The sequence below is a fragment of the Hyaena hyaena genome, unplaced genomic scaffold, assembly GCF_003009895.1.
Source record: "Hyaena hyaena isolate Hyena2069 unplaced genomic scaffold, ASM300989v1 scaffold_723, whole genome shotgun sequence".
NCBI classification, from domain to species: Eukaryota; Metazoa; Chordata; class Mammalia; order Carnivora; family Hyaenidae; genus Hyaena; species Hyaena hyaena.
In genome coordinates this window covers 797,277-811,694 of record NW_024081356.1, presented here as the reverse complement: position 1 = coordinate 811,694, position 14,418 = coordinate 797,277, and the positions used below count along the sequence as shown (strand labels likewise).

The following is a 14,418-nucleotide window of genomic DNA, read 5'->3' as shown; positions in this document are numbered from 1 at the left end:
CCCTCCCCTGCTCACGCTGTCTCTCTCTCTCTCTCTCCTAGAAATAAATAAAAATATTAAAAAAAAAAAAAAAAAAAACAATGGGAACAGACTTGGTCTGGATGGGAAACTTAAATACCAGGCCAGCCTCCTGCTCACTCTGCTTTGTGTTCTGGACGCTGCCAAGGATCGCAGCTCCAGCTGGCAAGTAGTTAGATTTCTTCCTGGAAGGATTCTTGGCTTAAGAACTGGCCCTCGCCTCTTCTGGACTTCTTCGACACCCTCAGGTTTCTGGGGACATGGAGGATGGGAAAGAGAGGCTGAGTCAGTTCCAGACTTGTTACTCCTTCCCAAAGCCCTCAGGCCCACCCTTTATCTCCTCCAAGTATATACGGCAGGAACTCCCAAGAACATAGGGGCAGGGTTAGCCAAACATTTGGGGCCAGGAGAATAGCACTGCCTCTGGGCACTCATGTTCCACTTTTTATTTTAATGTTTATTTATTTATAAGAGAGAGAGACAGACAGAAAGAGATAGAGCATGAGTGGGGGATGGGCAGAGACAGAGAGGGAGACACAGAATCTGCCAGGCTCCAGGTTTCAAGCTGTCAGCACAGAGCCCAATGTGGGGCTTGAACCCATGAACCAGAAGATCATGGCCTGAGCCAGAGTGTGGTCAGACACTCAACCAACTGAGCCACCCAGCCACCCTCATGTTCCACTTCTACCTGTAGCCATCTTCACCTTTAATTAACGAAGTTAAAGCTCCAGTCTGCTAGACTGAGGAAGCAGTCCAGTATCTAGAAAAGACCTACACAGTTCTCAAAGAATTCACTCCTCCAGTGAATCACACAGAGGGCACAACTCCGACTAGAATTTCCATGTCTCCAGGGAGCCTGGCTGGCTCAGTCTGCAGAGCATGTGACTCTCGATCTCATTGTTGTGAGTTCGAGCCCCATGTTGGGTGTAGAGATTATTTAAAAATAAGATCTGTTTTGGGGCACCTCAGTCAGTTAAGCGACTGACTTCGGCTCAGGTCATGATCTCGCCGTCCGTGGGTTCGAGCCCCGAGTCAGGCTCTGTGCTGACAGCTCAGAGCCTGGAGCCTGTTTCAGATTCTGTGTCTCCCTCTCTCTCTGCCCCTCCCCAGCTCGTGCTCTGTCTCTCTGTCTCAAAAATAAATAAACTTTAAAAAAAAATTTTTAAAATAAGATCTTTTTTAAAAAAAGGAATTCCCTTGTTTCTGTAAAAGCCCTTCAAAGCCCGCAATAGAGATGGCTACAAAAGGGCCACTCCCTCTCCCAGCCCAGGAAACACGCACCCAACTGCAACTATTTTATTTTCCTTTTAATTTTTCTGAAGGATATACACCACATATCCCATGGGCAATAAAGCGCATTCAATGTGTTTATAAGCCAAACAGTCACTTTGTTTAAGCAAACACAAGTACAAAGTAAAATAAAACCACAAAATAATGAACTGCATGTTCATAACATACAAAAAATCGCCGCCTACTCAGTAGGTAACTACAACATTCCAACTCCTGAATATATTTATAAATTTACATTTTCAGTTAAAAAAATAGACTTTTGAGAGTTCAAATTTTGTTTTAGATTTTGTTTTCTTACATTCTGGAGAACCGAGGCTCAGCTCAGCCCTCTTCCTTATTTTGCTCCCAAAGCCTCCCCCGAATCATCACTCCCTGCCCCCCTTAAGGCTAGAGGTGAGCACGTCCCTCACAACGGCACGGCACGAGTCAAGCTGTCAGCAAGGCGCAGCACACAAAAGGCACCAAGACGTGAAACTTCTTAAACTGAAAGGACGAGAAAAAGAACACTTTCCAAAAAAAAGAAGAAAAACCAAACCATATTTTGTCACATGTGAGAGTACAGTCGGGCAATATTTACAAAAAGGTTAACGGAACATCACTCTGACACATGCTCTGATTAATATCAAGGACTGCTGTTTCAAAAAAAGCTTCAAACTTAATCGTCACAGCATCATCACAAAATAAAGGATCACCGTTGGTTTGCTTGGCTTTTCTTTTTTTTTTCCCCCCAAAGTGAGGCCCTAACTCCAAAGAATACAATAGAATATGCAAATTATCTTCACATCAAGAGTACCCCAAGAAAAACAAAATCCATGGCACAGACACTGTACAAGGGTACAGGGCTGGGCTCTTAGGGGCCCAAACCCCGTTTTGCCAACTTGATTTTCTAGCATTGAAGGGACCAGGGGGTCAGGCATAAGATGGAGATGATACTGAAATGATATATCCAAAATCCATGCAAATCAAGTTCTTTGGAAAGAGGTGAAGAACTTGGACATGGCTGTTTCAGGCAGCTGAAGTCAAAGGGAGTAAGGGATTGGGGAGGAAGGGCAAGTGGGCAGAAAGGATTGCAGGCCAACAGACCTTCCAGGCCGACCCTGGGGTGGAGTAGAGGGGGAGGTTTTGGCTCTAAGAACCTCCATCTCACCTATGAGAAACCCTTCCTTGGCCATCTCCTCCTGCTGTCCTTTAAGTCTCTTGTGTTTCTTTTCCTCCCTTTTCCCCTTTCCCCCCCTTTCCCTTTAGCAAATTTCAATTGTCCTGGGAGAAAAGGTTGTTGTCATGTCCGAAAGCCCTGTAGAGGCGCTGAAGGAGTTGGTGACAGCTGAGGAAGGGAAGCTGCTGACTTGGGTTGGGAAAGCCGGGGGAACAGAGGAGTAGGTGGTGGCCACTGAGGGTGAAGGGAAGCCACTGTGCACAGGGGATGGGTAGGTTGAAGAACCGGGAGAGGAGTAGGAGGTGGGCACAGGTGATGGATATGAGGTGGTGGCTGGGGACGGATAAGAGGTAGTAACTGGGGACGTGTAGGAGGTAGCCACCTGGGACGGGTAGGAAGAGAGGGAGGTGGCAGAAGAAGAGGCCACAACACCTTTGTCTGCCTTTTTGTCCTTCTGCCGCAAGTGGATCTTGGTATGCCTCTTGCGTTCATCACTCCTGGCAAACTTTCTCCCACAGATATCGCAGGCAAAGGGCTTCTCGCCTGTGTGGGTGCGGATGTGGGTGGTGAGATGGTCACTGCGGCTGAAGTTGCGCATGCAGATGCGACACTGGAAGGGCTTCTGGCCAGTATGGATGCGAATGTGGCGGGTGAGCTCATCTGAGCGGGAGAAGCGGCGGTCACAGGACTCCACGGGGCAGGCATAGGGGCGTTCGTGGGGGGGCGTCTTGCTGGGCCGGTTGGGGTACTTGCGCATGCGGCTAGGTTTGATGAGCTGGGACTGGTAGGTGGTGTTGAGGGCCTTCAAGTCCTGGGAGCCCGACTGTGTGGCAAAGGCCTTGATTGTAGACAGTGGAGTGAGAGAAGGCTGCTGGGTACGGCTTTCCAGGCCTTGGAAGGGCTTTTGGTCTGGGGTGCCCAGGCCCAGGTCCCCCTGCTGTTGTGGAAACAGATAGTCAGGGATCATGGGGACCTGGAAGCTACCCTTGGCAGTAGGGTAGGCAGGAGGCGGGTACTGGAGCGCTGCGCCTGCAGAGCCTGGAAAGGCCTGGCTTTGTGGCTCAGGGAAGATGTCAGTGTTAGGTGTGGGGAACGTGGGTGCCGCTGAATAAATGGGGCTGCTGTCATTGGACTGTACTGCACAGCTCAAGGGTGGGCTCTGAGAGGCAGAGGAGGAGGAGGAGGCTGCTGGAGATGGTGCTGAAGATGAGGTGGCCGGTGGGTTGGTCATGCTGACGAGGCCGCTGACCAGGCTGAAGAGGGGCTCAGGCCATAAGGTGTTGCCACTGTTGGGTGCAGGCTCCAGAGAGAAGCGGCCAGTGTAGGTGATGGGGGGCAGCCGGGTAGTTTGGCTGGGGTAACTGGTCTCCACCAGAACCTTCTCGTTATTCAGAGAGATATCAGGAAAAGACTCTGGCAAGAGAGAGAGAGGGAGGAGACCTGGTTACTGGAGAGCAATCACTGGAGGACGAGGACCTGAGCTGCCAGGCAAGAGGTCGGGCTGGCTACCATTGACTCCTGAGGTGGTTAATAATTGATAGCAGCAGATTGCAATGTTCCTGGACCCGCTCCAGCGGCAGAGCCCATTTCAACAACAGCTGACGCAAATACGGAGAATCCCCCTCCATTGCAGCTCACGGCGCTCCGCAGCGGCGGCTGCGCCACGGAGGGATTCCCGCCAGCACCCCCTCCGCCGCGGCTAATGCGCACCCCCTACCCCAGGCTGCCAGGATATCCCTGGGCACGGGTCATGGCCCTTCCTTGGGCACAGGCGGCAGGCAACGCAAACATGTTTGGAGAAAGGGGGGCGCAGCCCTGCTTTTCAAAACATGCCCTCCCCCCTCCACCCACCCACGCAGCCCGAGCTCTCCATCCAAAACAGAAGCTTGCTCCTCTGCGCACCGCTAGGGACGAGGAGGGTGAGGGTGAGATGGATGTCCCCAGTTATCCCTCTAGCACATGACCCTGAGGATGCGAGGAAGGGAAGGGAAACCCCACTTGCATCCTGAGGTCCAGGAGCACTGCTGCGGTGAAGGGGGTGCTGCAAGGCGGTGGAGAAGGACTGGATGCCAGGATGGAGAAGGGGCTAATCTTCGGCGTAGGCCACCGCTTACCTGCGGTCAGGTGTTCGTAGGGCTGCTCGCCCGCCTCCCCCTGAGGGTTGAAGGCGCTGCTGCTGCTGGCGCTGCTGCCGCCCCCTCCACCTCCACCGCCCCCGCTGCTGCTGCTGCTGTTACCGCCGCTGCCCTCCGAGGCCCCGGCGGCACCGAGGAACTGGGGAGCCCCGTTGCTCAGCAGCATCATCTCCTCCAGCTTAGGGTAGTTGTCCATGGTGGGCGAGTGAGGAAAGGAGCCGAACGGGTCGGAGATCTGCAGCGGGGACATCAGCTGCATCTCGGCCTTGGCTGCGGCCATCCCGGACGGACGGGCTGGAGAGCTGGTGTTGGGGAGGGTGGGCGCAGCCCGGAGCCGTGGCTGCGGGGGACACACTCTCGGGGGCCTGGCCGGGTCACATGCGGGACGCGGGGCACACTGTGGCGAGAGCAGGTGGGGCCTCCAGGCTCGCCCTCGCCGCCGGCCGGTGTGGACGCGGCGCTGCTACCGAGGCTGGGGCAGGGGCCGGTCCTGCGGCGGCGGAAGCTGGCGGCGACGGCAGCTGGCGGTGGCGGCGGCTCCCCAAGTTCTGCGCGCTGGGATCTCTCGCGACTCCCCAGATCCGCTTCTATTTGAAGGGTCTGGAACGCCGTGGGCCCGCCTCCGTCGTGACGTACATGGCCATATTTGGGAAGCAGGAAGCCCTAATATGGCAAGACCGGCCGGGGGGACCCGGAGTGACGTGAAGCCCCCTATCCCACAGCTGTGGGCACCGCCATCCCGCACCTCGGCCCCTGCGCAGACTCCTGCACCCTGGGCGCCTAGGATTCGAGAAAGCTTAGGACTTAAGCCTCGGCAGGGGACTCCCGGACTCAGGCTGCTCCGGAGTTCCCAGCATTGCCCCCGCCTCTTCCCTCCGCCTTCTTCCCTCCTCCCGGAGCCGGAAGCGGCCAGGCCATATCTGGCCGTCCCAAATAAGGCGCTGCCCAAATAAGGGTTGTTCCGGCGGGGGATCCTTCCTGCTCCTTATATGGCGTTTCCGGGTCCTTGCTCGCTGCTCCCTGGCTGCACCCCCCCCCCGCCCCCCCGGGTTCCAAGCCGGGAGCCCGAATGAGCGCAAGAGCTGGGGACGCCCAGGCGGAGGTCTCGGGGCGCGTAGCGCTAGGCGCACCGCAGCGCAGGCAACTCTCCAGCGGGCCCGGGCTGGGGAAGCCCGGGTCCGGGGCGGGGGCGAGGGCGAGTCGGCCCGGGGTTCTGCCACCGTCATCCAGGGCCCTCCCGCCCACCTCTGGGACCGTGGGAGCGGGGCGGGAGCTAAGGGGAGGAGCGGCTGGGCTGCCAGAGGCCGCCCAGGAGAGGCGGGGCATTGACCCCCCGGCCTTGACCAATGGCACGAAGCCTTTCCAGGTGTCATGGGGGAAACTGAGGCTAGGAAATAATCACCAGATGGTTCCCTCGGTCCTTTTGGGTTGCGGTGGGGCACCTGCTTCTCAACCAAAAGCTGGTGGTCCTTGTGGTGGAAGACTTTCCCACTATCATCTAGAACAAATGGAGGTGGGCAGGCAGTGCAGCAATCTGAAAAGGGGGCTTCCCTATGGGCTGTCTGGGGACCCCTGAGTTGGCACCGAGAGGACCTGCTTGGCGGCCTGGTGCTGCCCCCTGGAGGTCCCCTCTCCAGCTCAGTTCCCGGGCCCCGGGCCGATTGGGCTCTTCCGCCGGCTTTGGGTTCCCCCTCCCAGCTCCTGTGCTGGGCGCGTAGCCAGGCCGGGGGAGCCTTAGACGCAGTGAGAGCGAACTGAGCAGGCGCCGCAGCCTGGGCTCTCCCTGCAGTCCCTGGGGAGCCGCCACCGCCGAGGCGCCCAGACTCCGGGCGGGATAACGCGCTCCGGCTAAGGGCGGGAGGCCGGGGGTGGTTAGGCGGGAACGATTTTCGCAGGTCTCTGGAGTAGGACGCGAATGGGGAAGCCCTTTCGGTCCCATACCTACCCCCCGCATTTAAAAGCTCACCCCAAAGAAAATAGGGATTTCGAGAGGGGAAGGCTCCTGCTCTAGCTCTGAATCCAAGGAAGGTGCTGTTATTCTGAATTTAAAAAGAAAGCACAACATATGTGTGCGGAAGGAGGGTGCTGAGGACACAGGGAGAGACGGGGAAGGGGGATAGGTCTGGAGGGGGTGTCCCTGTGAACCCAAACAGGTTGGAGTCAGGGGTTTAAATGGGGAGGGGGACCAATAACTTTCTTGGGCGTCATCCTTCTCTACCTTCTACACACACACACAAACACACACGCCCACGCCCACGCACACGCACAGACACACATATTTTCTTATAAAAATCTATTTAAGGAATCTAGCAATGAACCCTATTTCTGTGTGCTCTTAGGTTGAGCTCCCCTACCCAAATGGCTAGGGCGTGGTGAGAGGCCCACTCCCAACGCCTACCCGTGTTGTCTATCGGGGGCACGAGTGATGTACCTCTCTGAGGCCTCCTGCCAGTCAGGATCAGATGGCCTGTGTCTGAATCCCACTCTCAGGTGGGGTATGTTGGCCAGGCTTTTTGTATCTCGCTTTCTTCAACTGTAAAATAGAGCTAATGTTAATGATACCCATATGGAAGAATTGTGAAAAACTGAAACTTCCATGAACTGACATCTCTCAAGTCCCAAAGAACAGTGCCTGCCTTGGAATCCCCAGTCAATAAACAGTGGCTATTGTTATTTTCAGGGGCTTTTGACACAGGGTCACCCACAATTCACCCACCCATCTTCAGCTTCCAAGCAAACTCCAGCGATCCTTTTCTGAAAAACTGTGCAGAAAGGGAGAAACATTCCAATTCTAACATAGGGGACATTGTCCTGAAGAGCTAATTCGAATCTTTCTTGCTGCAGTAGAACATTTCCTAAGCAGAATTTTCCAACCTTGCTTGTGTGACAGAATCACCTGTGGAACTCTGAGAGGAAAAAAAAAAGAAGTTATACCTAGACCTACTGAGTTACAATTTTTCTGAGCTTGTGAGTGCCAGAACTGAACTGAGCAGATTCCTCATCTTAGTTAGATCCTCCTTCTGTCCCTGGGGAGCTGCTCACACCCCAAGAGCACAGCCAGAGCAGAGCAAACCAATTTCCCTATGATTCTCACGTGGAAGTTGACCTAAGTTATCTTCAGGTCCTCGCTGAAGCTGGGCAATGGAAATCCTTATGGTCTATATCTTTTGTTTTGCATATGCAACATCAATTCCTCTCTCTTTTCATAATTGCTCCCCAGACAGTGGTTTCCCAAAGGAAACTCCAGTTCATGTGGCTGGAGGAAGACAACCAGTTCTAGACCTAGGAATGGGTATGTCACCCACACCTGGCCATCCATCTAGGATGCTCCAGTCTAGTACCATTCCATGTTCCTAGTCATAGCAACTGAGTCTGATGGGCACATGACCCAAACCAGGCCAGTGAGAATCACTTCTGGGATTTTTTTCTGGAACTCTTGAAAAAGGACAGTTCTCTCCTTGATGGCACTAAGCCAATGGAATATAAGCCTGGAGGCCATCTTGCCATGAAGACTGGAAAGCCTACCTGAAAATGAAGCCAATGCAGAGGAAAACATAGAAGGTTCTACCGACAGACAACAATTCTTTGGATACAGCCTGGGGTTTTTATTTTTTATTCTTTTATTTTTTAACATGTATTTATTTTTGAGAGACAGAGACAGATAATGAGCAGTGGAGGTACAGAGAGAGAGGGACACACAGAATCGGAAGCAGGCTCCAGGCTCTGAGCTGTCAGCACAGAGCCCGACGTGGGGCTCGAACCCACGTACAGTGAGATCGTGACCTGAGCCTAAGTCAGACACTCAACAACCGGCTGAGCCACCCAGGCGCCCCTGGGGTTTTAGTTATGCAGGCCAATGCATTCCTTTTTTATTTAATAAAATAGGCTAATTTCGGTTTCTGTTACTCACAATCCAGCAATTTCTGATTCATATACCCATTATCCACAACAAAGAACTTTTCTGAGGACTTTCTGTGGGCAAGGATTGGGAAGGCCTATGGCATAGGCCCCTGTCTCTAAGGAGCTTACCATTAGGTAGAAGGAAGACTGGATTCCATGTTGCAAGAGAATTGAGAATAGGAAACAGCCCTGTTAGCCACCAAATGTCAGTTGTACTGAATAACACAGAAGATAAGAGGAGGGAGAGATTCCAGGGAAAGGGGCGAAGATGATGAGGAGATTTTAGAGGAGAGAGAACATGACAAGGACCAAATGTTGCGGTGAGGAAGTGAAGCACTTTCAGGTCAGGGTTGGAGGTAGGGTGGCCAGGACAGTCTTTGTGTGGTCTGCCTGGAAAAAGATGGGCTAAGCGTCACCTGGGTGGCTTAGTTGGTTAAGTGTTAAGTGTCTGACTTTGGCTCAGGTCACAATCAGATGGTTGGTGAGTTGGAGCCCTGTATTGTGCTCTCTGCTGTCAGCTTCAGATCCTTTGTCTCCCTCTCTGCCCCTCCCTGGCTCACTATCTCTCTTAGAAAAATAAATAAACACTAAGGGGTGCCTGGGTGGCTCAATTAGTTAAGTGTCTGATTCATGGTTTCAGTTCAGGTCATAATCTCACAGTTTTGTGAGTTCGAGCCCCACATCGGGCTCTGAACTGATAGTGTAGTGCCTGCTTGGGATTCTCTTTCTCTCCCTCTCTCTCTGTCCCTCCCCCATTCACACTGTCTCTCTCTAAAAATAAATAAATAAGCTTAAATAAATAAATAAACCTTTTTTAAAAAAGGGCTAGGGTACAGAGGGTTTCGATTGGGAGATAGCAGGAAGTAAGGTTGAGTAAAACATTCATTTAAAAAAAAGAAACAAAAAACATTGATTTTTTTTTTTTTAAAAAAAGGGTTTATTGGCCCTTATTTGTATCAGAAGGAATTCTAAGTCTTGGCGATTCTGCAATGAAGAAAGCAGATGGAATTTTGCCCTCCAGGAAACTCCTATTCAGTGGCACAAGTAAACAGCTATGTAAATAAAAAGGATGATTTCAGATTATGGTAAGTAAAACATACTGGAGAGGTGAGGGAAGGCATCTCAGAGGAGGTGACATTTATGCAGAGACATAAAGGATAAGAGGAAACCAACTGTGCATAAAGGAGTGTGGTGGGGAGGGTATTGCAGGCAAAAGGAACAGCTGTGCAAAGGCCTCAGGAGGGAAAGGCTGTGATTAGGGCCTCAGGCTAAGCTATGGGCAGTGAGAATGTTTAGGGCTCAACTGTACCCCTCCACCCTCATCTCCCTATTCTGACCTCTAGAGCTTGTACAGAGGAGGAGGTGGTCTTTTCCACCCTGCTCTGCCTTCATGATGTAGGCCCCTGAAGAACACTGAGAGGAGCTGCCTCAAAGCCCCAACATACTGTGCAGACCTTAGCCCTCTCTGTGACTGGGAAACCAGTGAGAAGGAGGGCCTGAGAGCCTCCTCCCTGGATAGGGTTATGTTCTCAATCTGCCTTCTCAACAATACGACTGTAGGCATCTAGGTTATCCCCATTCTCCTCTGGTCTGTCTTCTGGGCAATGGCACACCCCTGTTTGTTGTGATGGGTAGGGGCTGGGGGAAGGCTGGAAGGCGAGGAGAAGATAGTGAAAAGAACTAACCCCTCCCAAGGAGTCAAATCTCATTTGGACTTTCGAGTACCTACCTAACTTGTGACCAACAACCCTGATGGGACAACCAGCCTGGGGCCTCATGGAAGCCAAGGTGAAGGTAAAGAAGACTCAGAGTCACTCCTGCAGCCTGACCTGGGATCCACAGGGCTTCCAGGAGCATTACGGAGAGTGTGGGACTCTCACACCTTGCATCTTGGGTGACTGGTGCCAGAAGCCCTGGCAAAGATGAAAGGCTCTTGGAGGGTGGGCAGGTCTGGGCTGCAGTCTACACTCTGACTTTCCTTGCAAACAGGAGAGGAGTAGGGCACAGAGGTGACAGCGGAACTGAGCTTGCCCAGGCCACCTGAGGTTCCAAGCAAAAACCAGTGAGAACCATCATGTCTCAGAAACTCGACCCATTGCTGAGCACCCTACATCTGTCAGAGGAAAACAAGCCCCTTTTTCCATTGCCACTTCCTCCTCCTCAACCCCTGCTACGTCAGCACCCACATGTGCTGCTCAGATCGTGGTTTGCCACTGCTGTGGCCAGCCTGGGGCTCAGGAAGTGACTCTCTTCAGTTCCGTCTGGGGTGCCTGTCACACTTTCCGATGGCTGATGGGCTCTGCTGGAAATATGGAGGGCCTGGCCTTCAATAGGTCTGGGGGCAGCTCTACTACCACTCTGTGAAGGGTTGTGAAGGGTGAGGAGAAACTTGGAGAGGCCAGATCTGGCAGGGGGTGGAGTGAGGGGACAGAAAGTGCACTGACAGAAGGAGAGAAATGAAGACATGAAGAATGACGAGGAAAGAAGAAAGAGAAAGTTCCCTCAGGGTGTTGGCGAGTGAAGCCATTGTATCTGCTCCAATTACAGATGGGGAAACTGGGTGCCAGAAGAGAACCCTGAGTCCTAAGACAGGTGGAGAAGGGCAAGTTCTCTCTCTTTTTTTTTTTTTAATGTTCTTTTAATGTTTACTTATTTGGTGGGGGGGCGGGGGGGGAGAGAGAAAGAGAGAGAGAAGCAGAAAGAGAGGGAGATAGAGAATCCCAAGCAGGCTCCATGCTGTTAGCACAGAGCCCACCACAGGGCTCAATCCCACGAACGGTGAGATCAGGCCTGAGCCGAAACCAAGGGTGAGATGTTTACCCGGGTGAGCCACCCAGGTGCCCAGAGCAGGGCAAGTTCTAAGAAGGGCTCATGTAGAGTGATGCTGAGGCCTGAGGCACAGGGAGACCCCTGGCTCTGAAGAGGGTCCCTGGCATGTTCTGGGTGGGATCTAGGAGCTGCAGGGAAGAGAGCATGGAGGATTTGGCCAAGATTAGGGGATCTGCCTGAGAGAGTTGGGGTCTGGGTTGCTGTCCTCAGAGTCTGGCAATGCGTTGTGTGCCAGACACAAGTTAGGCCTAAAATGGAGATACTGAGGCATAATAATTTGGCACAGAGTGTCTGTTATGGGCAGAGGGAGTGGACAAACACTGAGATAGGGCTCTCCTGGTCCTTTCTGCCTCAGAGTAACCTGCAGATGCAGAAAGACGCTGCTTTCCTTGGACATCAGTCCCTCTGCCCTGTGCTGTGTGGCCCCTCTCCCTGTCTTGGGGCTGTCAGGACCCTAGACTTATGGACAATCTGGCTTGTGGTGGGTTCTCTGCTCCCCCCATCCCCCAACTGAGTGTGCAGCAAAGCTGGCTGCAGAAATCTCTGGAAGCGTGTTGGGCAGGCAGAGGGAGGGGAGCGTTACATAAGAGCCCAGTGATGTGCAGGAAGTCTGGAGCAGCCTTTAGATGAGAGAGGCAGCGTTCCCATCCAGCCTAGAAAAGCAGGAATAGCAACGGCGGTTATTTCTGGCCCCTCACTACCGCCCAGCCCAGCGCCGGGGCTGCTCAGCTTCATGGTGGGTGAGCTTGGACTCTGCAGACCTGGTGGGAGGGGAAGGGAAGGAGGGGACAGGCAGCCCCTGGGGTTGTGCCACTGGGGCACTGGCCTCACCCTCCAAATACCAGGATGCAGCCATTAGCTGTGCGTGCTTGTTTCTTTTGATTCTCCTTAATCTCTAGATGCATTCTCTACCCCCACCTCACCCACAAAACATTTTTACAATGTGACAGGCTCTGTGCTAAACATTTGACAGGCATTTGTCTTCACAATACCTCATGAAGTAGGTACCATTCTCACTCCCATTTCATTGATGAGGAGGGGGGCTTAGAGAGGGCAGGTGACTTGATTAAGGTCAGAGAACTGAGCAATGGGGGAGCCAGGATTCCAATCCAGAACCTCTGTCTGAAACCAAAGTCATACCAAGAACAACACATCCTCTGGGGTCCCAGAATGAACTGGACAAAGCTTGCACCCTTTAGGGATTCTTGAGTTAAGTTGAGTAGGGCCAACAGACATGTGAACAGGTCATTTCAACAGTTCCTCATCAAGCATCTGCTCCTCTAAGCATTAAAGATACAAAAAGAAGTAAAAAGGTGACTCCCTCTTTTGCAGTTCATAGTATGGTGGGGGAGACAGACAAACAGGCAATTACAATAGTGTGAAATGTGCTATCGTGGGGGAAGCATAGTGATTGTGGGAGCCCCTAATCCATCTTCTACCCACTGAAGTGCTTCCCAGGCAGTCGGAGAGCCAACTGGCCATTTTGCAGGAAGCTGGGTAGGGAGTGCTGGTGGGGAGACCAGCCAGGAAACTATGTAGTCCTCCAGGAGAGGGGGTGAGGTCTGGATGCATCAGTACCAGCTATCACATACTCCCTTTAGGGGCTGCCCAGTCAGAGGCAGAGAGCAAGGATTTCCTGGCAGGCATCTCAGCCCAAAGGTGCATGCATCCCTTTTCCTTGGTACAGTGGCCGTAGGGTAGTGGGAGAGGCTGGAGGGTAAGGTCTTCTCTTTGTCCCTTCTCTAACTCTCCCTTTACTGCCACCCATATGGCAACCCTGTTTAGGGTAAAGTCAAAAGAAGTGACTGAAAAGGATGCTGGAATCCAGAACCAGGAAGAAGAGCTTCCCTCCAGATTATCATACTGATAAGAGGAGTTAAGAGGTAGGAAGCTTTAACTCCCATCCTTGGGAATGTCCCCAGAGGGTTTTTCTCTGTACTCCAGGCAGGAGCAGCTCTCTGTTCCTGTGAGTAAAGGGAGGAGGATCTTTGGAACTTCTAGGACTTGGTTTCCCTCTGATCATGCCTCAGAGAGAGCCATCATGACAAGGTGACAGTCTTCAAGCCAACAGTGGACTCTGTCTTCTTAAAAAAATGTCTTGTGGTAAAATATACATGACATAGGGGCGCTTGGGTGGCTCAGTCAGTTAAGTGTCCGATTCTTAAGTCCGAATTGAGTTTCAGCCCAGGTCATGATCTCAGGGTTCCTGGGATCGAGCCCTGTGTCATTGGGCTCTGTGCTGACAGCTCAGGGCATGCTTGGGATTCTCTCTCTCCCTCTCTCTCTGCCCCTCCTCTGCGTGTGCTCTCTCTCTCTCTCAAAATAAATAAAATAAAATAAAGATATTTATAAAATATACATACCATAATATTTACCGTTCTGATCATTTTTTTAAAAAGTAAACTCTATGACCAACGTGGGGCTTCAGTTCAGGACTCAGAGACTGAACAGTGAAGGCTCTGCGGACCCAGCCAGCTAGGCATCCCACCAGCTTAATAATTTTTAAGTGTACAACTCAGTGACATTAAGTACATTCACAATGTTGTGCAACCAGCTCCGCCATCCATCTCCAGAACTTTTCCATCTTACTAAACAGAAACTCTGTACCCATGAAATGAGAATTCCCCATCCTGCTCCCTCACACCACCCTCTAGTAACCTCTATTATAGTTTCTGTCTCGATGAATTTGTCTCTTCTAGGTACTACATGTAAGTGGAATCATAATATTTGTCCTTTTTGATTGTCTTATATCAAGCATAATGTTTTTGAGCTTCGTTCATGTTGTAGCATGTGTCATAACTTCATTCCTTCCTAAGGCTGAATAATATTCCTTTGTATGTATATACCACATTCTGTTTAATCCTTCATCTGTTGATGGACGTTTCGACTGGTTATTTATTTTGCATGAACAGAGGAGAAGCAGATAGAGAAGGAGAGAGACAAAGAATCCCAAACAGGCTCCAAACTGCCAGCATGGAGCCCCACACAGGGCTCGAACTCACTACCTGTGAGACCATGACCTGAGCTAAAACCAAGAGCTGGATGCTTAAACGACTGAGCCAGCCAGGCGCCTCTGTTTCCACCTTTTGA

The 14,418-nt window shown here is 52.0% G+C and overlaps 1 protein-coding gene across 1 annotated transcript; it reads right to left on the bottom strand.

Moving 5' to 3' along the window:
• Positions 1–1,310: 1,310 nt before the first annotated feature.
• On the bottom strand, positions 1,311–5,150 carry EGR1 (early growth response 1). The gene is made up of 2 exons (XM_039217933.1): positions 4,579–5,150; positions 1,311–3,877 (listed from the first exon to the last, which is right to left on the bottom strand). The coding sequence occupies exons 1-2, from the start codon at positions 4,877–4,879 to the stop codon at positions 2,550–2,552; spliced, it is 1,629 nt and encodes a 542-aa protein (XP_039073864.1). The 5' UTR covers positions 4,880–5,150; the 3' UTR covers positions 1,311–2,549.
• Between the last annotated feature and the right edge of the window lie 9,268 nt (positions 5,151–14,418).